The sequence below is a fragment of the Dendrobium catenatum genome, unplaced genomic scaffold, assembly GCF_001605985.2.
Source record: "Dendrobium catenatum unplaced genomic scaffold, ASM160598v2 fragScaff_scaffold_1674, whole genome shotgun sequence".
NCBI lineage: Eukaryota > Viridiplantae > Streptophyta > Magnoliopsida > Asparagales > Orchidaceae > Dendrobium > Dendrobium catenatum.
This window is the reverse complement of record NW_021320136.1, coordinates 227,623-241,474: the sequence shown is the minus strand read 5'-3', so window position 1 is coordinate 241,474 and position 13,852 is coordinate 227,623. Positions and strand designations below refer to the sequence as shown.

General features: G+C 36.1%; 1 protein-coding gene across 6 annotated transcripts in view; it reads left to right on the top strand.

Annotated features, from left to right (window-relative positions):
• Positions 1-13,852, top strand: part of LOC110093951 (kinesin-like protein KIN-14I) — a 111,676-nt gene that overhangs the window by 48,532 nt on the left and 49,292 nt on the right. For all 6 annotated transcript variants that reach the window (XM_020819022.2, XM_020819019.2, XM_028701300.1 and 3 more), the window contains 3 exons: positions 7,101-7,253; positions 7,343-7,489; positions 7,600-7,800. In XM_020819022.2, the coding sequence (XP_020674681.1) occupies positions 7,101-7,253; positions 7,343-7,489; positions 7,600-7,800 (501 nt within the window). The remainder of the gene's footprint in view (positions 1-7,100; positions 7,254-7,342; positions 7,490-7,599; positions 7,801-13,852) is intronic.

Here is a 13,852-nt window from a genome sequence, read left to right as displayed (position 1 = left end):
ACTTGAACTTGGTTGAACCAAAGCTACTTAATTGAACTCAAAGCTAAATGAGTCATAACTTAAGCATAACTCAAAAGAACAAAGAACATTGACTTGAGATTGTAGTTTGGGACAACTACAAGGACCATTTGAACCCAAGCTCCTCTTTGAACTCAAATGAACCATGAACTTGAGCATAATCTTGAACCATTTAAACTCAAGGAGAGACTTGAGTCGGACCACAGAGAGCTCGTACGATGCAAAGGATTTGATTTGGACTCAAATGCACTTGCACAACTTGAACTCAAAATTGAATCCACTTTGGATATGGACCAAATGAGGATGAGTTTGATATGCAAATCAAATCATATAAAGAATGTCATAATGCTCTAAATAGAATTATAATTTGTAAGATAACAAATTTTAAATCAAATGCGAGGGAACATATACAAGACTTGTGGACCAAGGGACTATAGGCATTACACATTTATAAATAATGATGAAGTTATAAAGAACATCTTGATGCTCTCAATGAGCATGCTAATTTATTAGTAGCCATGGATAAGAAACACAATATACTTGCAAGTGAAGGTGGAAGAGTCGTAATGAATACAAGCACAGTGATGTAAGAAGATTCATGATGTGCACACAACTTCATTCATACATAAAGTGGCTTATAATCAATGCGGTGTATATCATGCAAATATGAATATAAAGATCATGACGAACATTATGCTCACCGCCAACAACACATAATGAGTGCATATACATGTTCCCTACGAGGGAGGGAAGTTAATATGCAACAAATACCACAACATCCATTTGACCAACTTCAGCTAATTGGTAAATGAAAGACATAATCCCTCACAAGTGCTAAAGGATCAATATGCAATGATAGGTCGATGTATCCTCAAGTGCTATGTATCATGTAAATATACATATGCAACATACATTAAATACTAAGAGATGCTTGTAATCAATGCAAACAAAGAGGGCAATTCACTTGCAAGTAACATTGGTGGATATACTATAGATATGATTGGTCCTCTACAGGCACAAGCGTATATTCAACATGTCATATGTAAGCCCCTACGGGTCGCTGCAGAGTATTTGTTACACAATCAGCAAACTGTAATTTAAGAGAAAGCATAAAAGAAATTACAACTAATGCAAGTATCCATGGGCCACTGTAGAAGACTCGTAGCACACTAGTCTATTGTCCACAAGCAAAATACAAATGACTATATCATGTCAAAGTGACTACGGGTTACCGTGGTAGTTTCATCGTACAAATAATGAGCCATTTAAAAACACCTACGAGTTAAAGCAGGAGATTAGTTAGTACACTACGATCCACCCGCAGAAAACAACGAGTAGTGCACGACAGTCTACCTGTACGAAGCAGTGAACAATTCTATTCAGAAGCTGCTGCGCCACGCCACCGGATCCGCAACTTCTATACAATCGGACAGAAGACGTTTACAAATAATTTCAAAATATCCTGCACGTGCACCGTAGTTTGTCTACACGTAGGTACACTAAAAGAGGGTAAAAGCAATCATGAAACCCGCATGGGCCTCGACGAGCGTGTTATAGAAATACACGTGACGTCTAGGGATGCTGCGCGGGTTATCAAATTTTTAACCCGATCCTTCTAAGCAAGTAGGAGTCGACAAGGTTCAAAAAATAATTACGAAATGCCCCCAAACACCTGCATGGGCCCCGACGAGCGTGTTATAGAAATACACGTGACGTCTAGGGATGTTGCGCGGGTTATCAAATTTTGAACCCGATCCTCCTAAGAAGATAAAAGGAGTGGATAGGATTCAATTATAAAATACCCCCAAACACCCGCATGGGCCCCGGCGAGCGTGTTATTGGTACACACGTGACGTCTAGGGATGCTACGCGGGTTGACAAGTGAATTCAGGTTTGAAACCGATCCTTCTATACGGGTCAATAGAAGTCGACATGGTTCGAACCAACAAACAAATATATGGTTGTGGTGATTGTTGTATTTGTCTTAATACATCCATATTACGCCTTCAAGGCCTATAACAATGAGAATTCACTATCAAAGGGCATAAAGCCTATGAAACCCGATCCTCCGTCGACAGCCCGATAGAGTTGACAAGGTTCAATCCATAAAGAGAAATGACCCCAAACACCCCGATGATGGCCGTGTTTATTGCTTATCTCAACCGGAGGGGTTTATAAATATTTTTGAATGCCATCCAAGCTCCACTCAAATATCCAAAATCCATTTCAAACTATTCAAAATGTCCTAAAATTTCTACAAAATTCAAAAATCCACAAAAAGCCCAAATTCCATATATTTAAAAATGAAATCAAACCATCAAAAACTTAAAAGCAAAATCCATCCACCCTCCGCAACAATTTGCCGGGGCGGACAAATTAAAGTTTACTTCAGCTTACAAAGAGCCAAATGCCTAGTCGAAAATATCACTAGGATCCATTCGCAAACAATCTCTTGTCAGTAAGGACGTGGTACGTGTCCTCTAACCGGCAGTTTCGCCGCCAAATGGCACTGCAGGTAAACGGTTATTACCCGGGGCCCTCTGAACCGAGTGGTTTTGCCGCCAAATGGCACCACAGATAGCGGTTATGGCCAGAGCCAATACGCTCCTTAATGACGTTAAATCCTTGAGATATGAATCAATAGGATATGATCGATAGGGCACAAAGCCCTCTGTTAGCTAAGGTGGATTCAAATTTGTCCTCTTACACAAGCATTCAACCCCGGTCTACAAGGTCCCCTTGGACGAAGCAACCCTTGGCTGCCGACAAGGATCCTTATGTCAGGTTGGGTCGACTACCTCCTCTGACTAAGTAGACCAGGGACCACGATGGCCCGGTATGACGGAACCATGGGATCTTGATCGGGTCTATCATCCATTCCCCCACCATCCGCTTTAAGTGCAAGATGATGAAATTTCTATTTTAAATATTAAACCTTCCAAAACCACCAATCTCAATCATTCAAATTCCAATTTCCAAATCCAAATCCATTGCTGCTACTATATGCCAGATAACACGTATTCTATACGTATCTGATTGACGACTAGCCTTAATCGAAAGTTCTCTCTCGTTACCGGGAGAGGTAATTAACTATAGGGGCTTGAGCCTATAGGAAACCAGAACTCAGATCATAAAGTCTTCAAAAAATGAGGGCGAAATCTCTGGGTAGTGTTTTATCTACAAACCCATCTGTCTTCCAAAATTTACCTCGGAACTATTCAGTTAAAACTCCCTCGTCAAATAAAAAGAAAAGCGGGCGGAGGCCGGGGCCGAATTTTCGGAGCCCACAGAAAGGTACAACTATATTTGGTCAGGGAGGCAAATTGAATCGTAGATATATAGGACCCTTTGAAATTACTGAAAGAATTAGAAAGGTTGCTTATAGACTTGCTCTTCCAGCAGACATGTAAGATATTCATAATGTTTTCCATATGTCATTGCTCAGGAAATGGGTCACTGATGCCCATTAGAGAATTTCACATGATGAAATTGATCTACAAAAGAATATGATGTATATTGAAGAACCTGAAAGACTAATAGGTTTTGATACTAAATAACTTAGTAACCGTCAAATCCCTTATGTTTTTTAGGAGAAAGAAGAAGGCATTATATTGAAGTTTCCTCAGTTATTTGATGGCCCTTAAGACAAGAAATTTTGAGGACGAAATGTCTGCAAGGAGGGGTGGATTATAATAATCAAAGTTTTGTCAAATATAAGCATGAATTTCTTCAAACTAACAGCATATCCATATTTAAACTATGAGCTTAATAAAATATTTCTATATTCAGCTCTGTTATAGGCATTTCAATGTCACATTTCATTAACTCTAGCTATCATGACTTATGGCAAGAAACCAATGAACCATTTATTTAAATGCATTACTGTAGCAAACTCACTTAAAACAACATGCAGAGGCCGGATGTAATCACACGGATGGGAGTGGGGGAAAGTGTTGTAGTGAAAATATGTGGCAAAGCATTAGTATTAGTTTAGTACTATATAATAAAAGTTAAGTTAAAACTTTTGCATTGGTTTCATTCTTTTTCTTTTTCCTACAAGACTTTCTCTAGAGGTGGCAATGTCTGGGAGCTCAAGCCGTAGGCTGTAAGGGGAAGTGAAGTTGCTTTTGTGGAGAAAAATTCATAAATAATGGAAAAATAAAAGGGAGAATGAGAAAAGAGAGATAAGAGAAGAATGTTGAATGTAATGAAAAAGAGTTTAATTGAGGTGGTGTACAAAAGGAAAAGAAAGGATACTCTAGGAGAACCAATTCCAAGTGAGATGGGATACCCAAACAATGTTATAAGAATTGGTAAATGTTCTATTTAAGTTCACTTCATTTTTTATTATATTTATGATTGCATTTATTTTAGTTCACTTTAATATTTTTGTATGAACATGAACGGACATGTATGAAATTGTTCATTTATAGAGTAATGTTTATTAATATTAAAGATTTTGTAAACATAAAATGATAAAACTATTGAGCGCGCCAAAGCGTAATAAAAGCGCAGTAAAAGCACAGCTAAAGGGCAGCCAAAGCGCTGTAACAGCCAGCTAAAGTGCAGTAAAAACATAGTTAAAACGCAGTTAAAACATAGCAAAAGTGCATCAGAGTTGTGAAATTTTAAACCACGATGTTTATCAAAGCATATGTCAAGAGGGCTAAAAAGGATGACTATGGGGAAAGTGAAATAAGTCATATATGGGGGATAATCCTGCACAAGTAAAAGTGAAAGACCTGACGAGGTAAGCTTATACTCTCAATTCTAAAAATTGGGAATGAGAGAACAGTTCTTAATTCTAAAAGTTGAGAATTTAGACTCAACTTTGAATTGAAAAACTGAAAAAGTGCAAAACCTATAGCCATCTTATGTTGGTTTAAAGGGGTTGAATAGTCTTGGCAAGATGAATAGTACTATTAGGCACTTCTTATGCTCAGTATGACATTTCAATATGTCTTTTAACCATGTTAGTATTGTTAAGCCTTTCTTAATAGTTAACAATGTTAATAAAAATTTTTATACATTGCTTGTATATTCATTGAGTCCTAGCTCATTTGTAGTGGATGTACTGTAGGAATGGGGAAGGAGCCCTTGGAATAGTAAGAAGGGGTGATTGTCTTTTTGGTGTATATACGTTTTATTTAAAATTTTTAGTAAAGCTCTGTTTCATATAAGATGCATGTCTTAGTTGAGATATATTTTCTATGCTTTCTATCATGAATATCTTGATGTGTTATGATTAGAGGGGGGTTTAGGATAGTTTGAATAGACTACTTTTTACTTATCTAATTCTGATATTAGTGTTTCAGAATGGGGGTAAGTAAGAAGAAAGGTCAATTAAAATTCTCCTTTCTCTGTTACACTCTAATTTTACTGTTGGAGGATTAAATGGGGTGTGACATCGAATCTGTCAGAATTTCTGTTCATATCGGTTGAAATTACGCATGTTGGGGGGGGGGGAGGGTGTGGGAGGTTTGGTCATTTCGCCAAAAAATTGATGGCTATGCTAATGATTTACTGGCAGATTAACTTCCCTGTAATTTTGGCAGATTTGTTAGATGGAAATTTCTGACAGATTCAACCTGCTGGAAATAGTTTTGACGGACTTCTCGTAGCTTTGCATTGATGGATTTCTGTGCAAAATTCTGCCGAAAATCTATAACAAAAATTTGAAAAAATAGTCCTTTTATATAGTTTTTCTCACGATTACTATAAACAAACGGTTACTATAAACAAACATCTTTTAATAACAAATCAATATATCATAATAATATAACATTAAACTGAATCATTTTGAATAACAATTTTATAAAAAGCAACTAATTAGACAACCAAATGGTGGATTCTAACATTATATTCAAATGTCTTGAATTAATGCATTACATAAAAAATATGAACATATACATAAGAAGAAGCACATATAAAACTGTTAGAACTTAATAATTAGATGATAGCATACAAAATAAGTAAAAGTATTTATTCAAACGTGTGATATACTAGAAATAATTATAAATTATTGGATGATATATTAATAAATATGAAAATTTATTTTGAATATTTGTCTTAAAGAATTTCAATTATATTAATGTTATAAGATAAATGAAAGAAAAGATAATGTAATTTAATCTTTGAATAAAAGGATGGATCTAATTGAAATTCTATAATAAAAATAAGTTATTATAAATTTTCATATTTACTGATATATTAGTTAAAATTCCTTAAATTTTAATAATTTCTTTTAGATTTCTAAAATAGTTTAATGCATTGAAGTCATCACAATATTTTCTTACTTATCTACCAATTCCTTTTTTCTTTCTAAACATCTATATCCATATGGTATATATTTTTTTTCCTCGGCTTATAAAAATTACATTGAAGTAATAACAATATTTTCTTATTGTATAATGCTCCTCCACTTTAACTTTGGAAATTACATCTTCATTCATATTTCATTCTTTTGTATATCCTAATTCTAGCACGATAGGTATTAATTGAAGTGAAAACAATTTTAATGCAGCTCACCTTTGTCTGTTAGTTGGGAGCCTTGGTTACCAACTAAAAGATCTTGGGTTCGAGTTTCGTGTATGTGTTTTTTGTGTGTATGTCTTAATTGGCCTAAATGTTCCAAAAAAAAAAAACAATTTTAACTCTTAAAATTAATTTACATCACTAAATTTGCATTTCATTTTATTTGTTCGTACTCAATATGTACACAAATTTTAGCTACACAATAGTCTGAGAATTTAGGCAATTTTGTATATTTTAGTAATATCTATGAATTGCGTTCCCACTTTTTTCTTCTCCAATGTGTGCTTTACACATCTATCGTTTGAGTGGCTGATTATGATTCAATTGTTTAGATTCTTTGTTTGGAATTGTTGTTTCTTTCCTGCAGATATATGTTAATGTAGTCAGTAAGCTTTGATTTGCTGGGCATGTCGGAATTTGAATTACTATTGAAGCAAGCTAACTTTACACCCTCGAAGTTAGGCTTTTAGTTGAATGCTCAGTATTCACATCTCATGCATTCATGTAAAGTGAGCAAATACAATGAGATTCTATTTGCGCTAATGCAGGAGCGCTTGTTAAAGGATGATGCTAAAAAGGATTTCCTTATGATTCTTGGTAAACTTCCTTATGGATACTCTACATTCTTTTGTGTGAGGAAGATAGCTGACCCGATAGGTTTTCTACCTGGCATGATAATTTTGGGTGTAAATAAACGTGGGGTTAGTGCCGCTTGTCTAGTACTTTTAGCATATACATGTTAATCATAAAAAGCTTCTGAATATGATAATTCATAGCGCTTAAATTGCAGGTTCATTTTTTTCGTCCAGTTCCAAAAGAATACTTGCACTCTGTAGAACTTAAAGATGTTGTGCAATTTGGTAACAATAACACTTCAATTTTCTTTAAGATGAAGGTTTCTGGAGTGCTTCGTGTTTTCCAATTTGAATCTAAGCAGGTCTGGCATTTAGGCATTTGATTATTTAAGTTTTTTCTTTAATTTGGCAAGTCTTCATTTCTAGCCGCCAAATTTTTGAGCTAAACTCAAGGACTGATGAAAACATACAGGGAGAAGAAATTTGTTTTACTCTTCAAGCACATATAAAGGATGCCACTATCCTTGCAAACTCAAAAACACATAATTCTGTTGCAAAATACAGTGAAGGGTATGTGTCTGAAGATGCCAACTCTCCAAGACCGGATATGTATGAACAACGTGTGCAAGAGTTATCAAAAGCTGTTGAAGAATCAAATAAGAATGCTGATAAGGTGAGAAAATAACTTCAACTTTTTCTATTTAAATGACGGCAACTTTATCCATTCAAAATTTACTCACTATCTCGGTTTTCCAGTTCTAGTACTCGTAATTTTCCTGATATAATATGGTAAATTGATTTTCATAGTTTTCTCCATTCCTTTGACTTTTTGTCCAGACAATCGGCGACATAACCTGAAAATTGCTTTAAAATGAATGAACATATTTCCTTTCAGAAACCTTATGCCCAGCATTTCATCCAAAATGCCAAACTAAATTATGTGCTGTCCACTTGTCTTTTCTTTTCAAGATGGTGTCCTCAGTTGAAGCAACTTTTGTTTTCTGCAGTATGTTTGTGGTTTCTTTTGTATTTTCCATTTTACCACCTGCAAATAGCTAATATTTGAGTAGAACTGCTTGTTGATGCGTTATGCCTTAGGATCAAGGGTTACTAGTGCAAACTTAGGATGCATACGCAAATAAGCACACAAAAAGCTCAAAATTTGCAATTGCCTACTATCAATTTTGGTAATGTTTAATCTTTTAATACTACTAAAAAACACACAATACTCGTGTCAAGCAATATTTCAAAGATGATCTAAAATATATAATTTAGCAAGAATTCTGATAAAGCAATAAAATCGTGCAATGAATAGGATTTACACAAAAAATAAAAATAAGGGATTGTAACCAACTTGATCATGTTACAATCACACATGATTAATAATAATAAAGTATATAGATGAAAAAGAGATCGTCAGTAGAAGTCACCAAGAAGATTTAGGCCCAATGTGGGTATAAGAAGTTTCCTGGGTAGTTTTCATCAAGACTTGAACTGCCCTCGAAGAATTCATATCGGCATCGCCTTGAAATTTTGAGAGGAAATCTATATTTTATCAAGCATAAACTTAATTTTTATGTCTAATATCTTATTTATCATAAATAAGACTCTTAATTTGTAATTTTCGCAAAACTTAATAATCCTGCCTAACTGTAATTTCGAGTAAATCATCATTAAAAAAAACTCCATTATTTGTACAATGCATAGAGTAGTAGGATTAGAAATTAGAAAAAGAAGCAGCAGCAGAACACTAGTGCGTGCACAATAACTGCTTCCCGAGTCCCTCTATAGTGGAAAACCACATATAGGAGTAAACAAACAAAACATAATACTTAGGATTCTCTGCTATGGTGAAAAACTGAAAATAAGAGGAAATAGTCAGTTGAAGCCCTTGCAAAAAAAAAAAAAAAAAGTCAAGCATAAAAAAGGAATATCTAAATTAACATAGTTCTATAGGAAACCGGCTTTAGCAACAAAATATAACAAATAATAGCGCAAAGTTCTCATGAAGCCATACTGTATAGCGCATGTTGTGAAACACTATTTTGAAATGGAGCAAAATATCAAAAAATAATTTTGGAGAATTTAACAATATAATAGATCCTGAAGTAAAAACTCACAATTATTATGATATGATTAAAATATAAGATTACTTTAACATAAATCTTGGTTAACAAAAGATAATTAGATTGGAAATAAAAATAGTTAGAATTGCAAATAAAATTATCACCGTTGTAATAATGTATAATTAGGGATGCAAACTAACCGAGCGTTCGACATGCTACTTGTGGCTCGACTCGATTATAGTTCGTTCGTGACCGTTTGATTAAGTAATTAAACAAGCTTGAACTTTTTTTTTTAAACAGTCGATGATTAAATAAATAAGCTTGAACAGCTATGCATTTGACTCGTTTATGTTCATGAACAACATCGTTTGAAGATCATGAACATGCTCGATACGAAGGTCGATAAGAAACTCGTTATGAAACTTGTTTCTTGTTTGATATGGAGCTCGTGAGAAAACTCGATTAATGTTTGATATAAATATTGATTAAGTCTGATTGTAGATTAAGTTTGTTCATGATCATAATATACTTTCTCATGTTTGATAGATTGTTTGATTTTAGTGTTCATTAATGTTGACCTGCTGAATAAAAACAAAAAAATGAGATCGTGCGTACCTGTCCAAAACCATCCATCGCACGTTGCTCGCACATCCACGACGCTCCTCCCACGTCGCACGACCTAGCGTCGTTAAATAGCCAAAGAGAGGAGGCCTTCGGCCTCTCTCTTGCTCCCGTTCTTTCCCTCCCTCGTCGCTACTCGACTTCGCTCCTTCTGCAACTTCACCTCCAGTCGGGTCGGAAGTTACAACTTTTATCGGAGGCGACAATGGGAGCTACACTTGCTGCGAAGGTCCTTTCTCCCTTGCGTACGCTTCTTTGGCTTCTCCGTGGCCGACTGACCTCGCCCCAGCGACGACTTTCCCTTCCAGTCGATCGGAAGTTACGACATTTTGGTTGGAGGCAACACGGGAGCTCGCTCGCTGTGCAAGAACTTTCTCCCTGTCGCGCGCTATCCGACCCCGCCCTAGTGACGACTTTCCCTTCCAGTCGATCGGAAGTTACGACACTTTGGTCGGAGGCAACGACATGAGCTCACGGTTGTGAGGTTAACTTTCTCCCTTTGGCATGCTTCTTCGACCTCATCCCTAAATCTGTCGAACCAAAGGATTTTTTTTAAAGTTTTTTTTTAAACATAATTTTAGTTATAATTATATTAATTAATTATAATTAGTTATAATTATTATTTTTTAATTCATTTCTAACTTAAACCCCGCACTCGACGCTTGCGACGAGCCGGCAAACCCCCTACGTGCTCACGTACCGTAGTAGGGAGGGAAACTGGCACGGCGCTTGCGACGAGGTGGGTAATCCCTGGACCGCTCATATAGCGCGAGGGAGATAAAATTAAGTACCCACACGTGGGGAAATCCTTGTGTTTCTTTTCAAAACGTGCCGAAGACCCTTAAACACTCATGTAGCGGGCGGGGTTAAAGAATTTGCGGCCGCGGTATCATTAGACACCTACTTGAAGCGCTCAAGTTGTGACGAGGGGAAGGCTAGTCTCTCGGATTTTCTCCTAAACAGGGGAAACGTTGGGAGGTTGCCGAAATTCTGACTGAAGACACAGTAGACTTGAGCAAAATTTGGGCTTACATGTGAACATAATTTGGACAAATAAAGTACTTGAATTGGACATTAATGAACTAAGTGCAAACTTGAATGAAAGCCTTAATTCAAACTTAAATCAAACACGATCAAATGATGATGGTTTTGGACTCAAATTGAACTGGGTTTGAACTCAAATGAACTCAAATCTAATTGAAAAAGAATGTGAGCTTGGACATTTGAACTCAAGCAAATACTTGAGTGGGACTACAGGGGACATAGAACTTGAGCTTGTGGACTTGATTGAACTCAAACTAAGGAAAGGACATAAACTTGGTGATAAGGACTTGTCGATCCGAACTTAAACCATAATTGGAGAATCAAACTTTAATTCAATGGGTGTATAATCACCTCAAAATCCACAAGTAATGATCATTAAATTTAATGACACAAGCTCTCAATGGATATAATTTTCTTATAATCAAATGAAAGATGTGTGTGACCTCATCATACATGTTGCAAACGACATGTGGAAACAAGGAGTTTACAATTATAACATGATTACAAGCAATGAACAATCTTTATATGATCTAGTCACAAGTGGGGGCACAAGGACATTCCACTGAATGTTGCAGCTCATATGCAAGGTGACTTACATACAAGTGATGACGAAACTCAAGCAATTGAGTGATTCAGAATAATTTTCAAAGACATGAATACACTAATCCTCTTGCAAGCAACAATAGTGGATGGGTTGTAAGTGTGAAGAATTCCTTCGTAGGTGTAAAAAGGAGAATTATCATGCATACGATGTTCTACCTATGAATAAAATGCAAACGTCCATGAGTGACAATGGATGATTCAGCTGAATGGTGCAGAGTAGTAATATCTTGCATTGGAGAAAGCAAATAGGAGTCTACAATTAAAACTAAAAAGAAGCAAACAAAGAGTTGAATTGAAGAACCATTTCAATCTCTCCCTCATGCAAATTCAAATCTCATTGCCCAAAAGAATGACCTGATCTCTCAATTAATAAGCATTCGGCAGAGTCTTACAAATCTGGAGACTACACATGTTGCATAGGAAGACCAGCACTTAGATCTAGTGAAAGAAAAAGACCTATCCGTTAACAGAATTTTGAATCTTGAAGTCTTATTGAGTGTTATGCAGAAAGAGCATGAATCACTTATCCACTCAAAGAATATTAACTCGGACACCTTGGAAAATCAGCTTCATCCTTTGCAAGAAGATAAGCGACATCAAGGAGTCAGAGTTGAAAAGTAGAAATACAAATCCTTTATCTAATCAAGTGAAATTAACAACAATCAAGAGAGAGTTATGGTTGGGTCACAGATAGATCATGAAGCACTCCAGTAGTAGCTTGATCCATCAAGGTGTATCTAAGCAGTCATTCATAAAAGCTGCAGTTCATTACTAGTGCTGAAGATTAGTGTGCAATGCATGTGATTATGAACTACAATCTACATCAAGATACAAGCAAATGCATCTAATCCTACAAATGATGAAATTGGTATGGATACTCATCAATGAAGTGGGAATGATATGTAATCAAAGCAATAGGTGTAATTTATGCTTTATATCGATTCAAGTAGAGGAGCTCCTACGAGCTACTTTAGGAGACCCCTATGCATCTGATTTAGCCTCCATGAAGAAGATATTTAATACATACGGGTTCTCTACGAACACAGATGTATGCACCACATTCCACTTGTGGATAGATGTAGAAAGACTTCAGCAAATATAGTATCCTATAGTCAATTTTAGTTTGCGAATTAATACATCTACCTATGACAGTAGCAGATGTACTGCAGGGACCAAAGACCACAACAAAATGCATAAATAATGGGCAAACGCAAGTTCCTACGAACTACAACAGAAGACATTCAATAAGTGTAAGGTTTTACAAGTAAAAGCAGGAGATTCGTTAGTGTACTACAATCTACCTGCGTAAATCATGCAAGTAGTGCACGACAATCTACCTGTGCAATGCAGCAAACAATTCTATTCAGAAGCTGCTACCCCGCCACCGAATCCGCAACATCCATACAAGAGAACAGAAGGCATTTTCAAATGTTTCAAAGTACCCTCGCACATGCACTATAGTCTGTATACACATAGATACACAAAAAGGCAAGTGCAATCATAAAACCCGCATGGGCCTCGACGAGCGTGTTATAAATACACACGTAACGTCTAGGGATGCTACGCGGGTTAATAAACTTGAACCTGATTCTCCTAAGCAGGTAGATAGGAGTCGACAAGGTTTAATAAATAATTACAAAATGTCCCAAAACACCTGCATGGGCCCCGATAAGCGTGTTATAGGTACATACGTGACATCTAGAGATGCTGCGCGGGTCAATAATTGAATTCAAGTTTGAACCCGATTCTTTTATTTGGTTCAATAGGAGTCGACAGGGTTCGAACCATCAAACAAAATTAAGATTGCGACGACCGGTATATTTGTCTTATTACATTCATATTAGGTCTTCAAGACCTATAACAATGATAATTTACTAATAAATGCACAAAGCATATGATGAACCAGATCCTCTTTCTGGTAACTAACAGAGTCGACAAGGTTTAGTCAATGGTAATGACTTTAAAATCACCCCGATGACGGTCGTGTTGAATGCAGATCTCAACCAGAGAGATTAATTCTAAATACTTCAAAATACTACTCCAAAATCCAAAAAAATCCAAAAATTCCAAACTCCAAGATATTTAAAATTTGAAATCAACTATCAAACCACTTAAAGCAAAATTCATCCACCATCCGCAACAGTTTGTCGAGGTGGACAAATTAAAATTTACTTCAACTCATAAAGAGTTAATGCCTAGTCCAAAATATCACTATGATCCATTCTCAAATAGTCTCCTACCATTAAGGATGTGATACGTGTCATCTCAAATGACACTGTAAGATAAACGGTTATGACTAGGGGCCCTCTGAACCGAGTGGTTTTGCCGCCAAATGGCACCACGAAATACCGGTTATGGCCAGAGCCAATACGTTTCTTATTGGCATCAAAT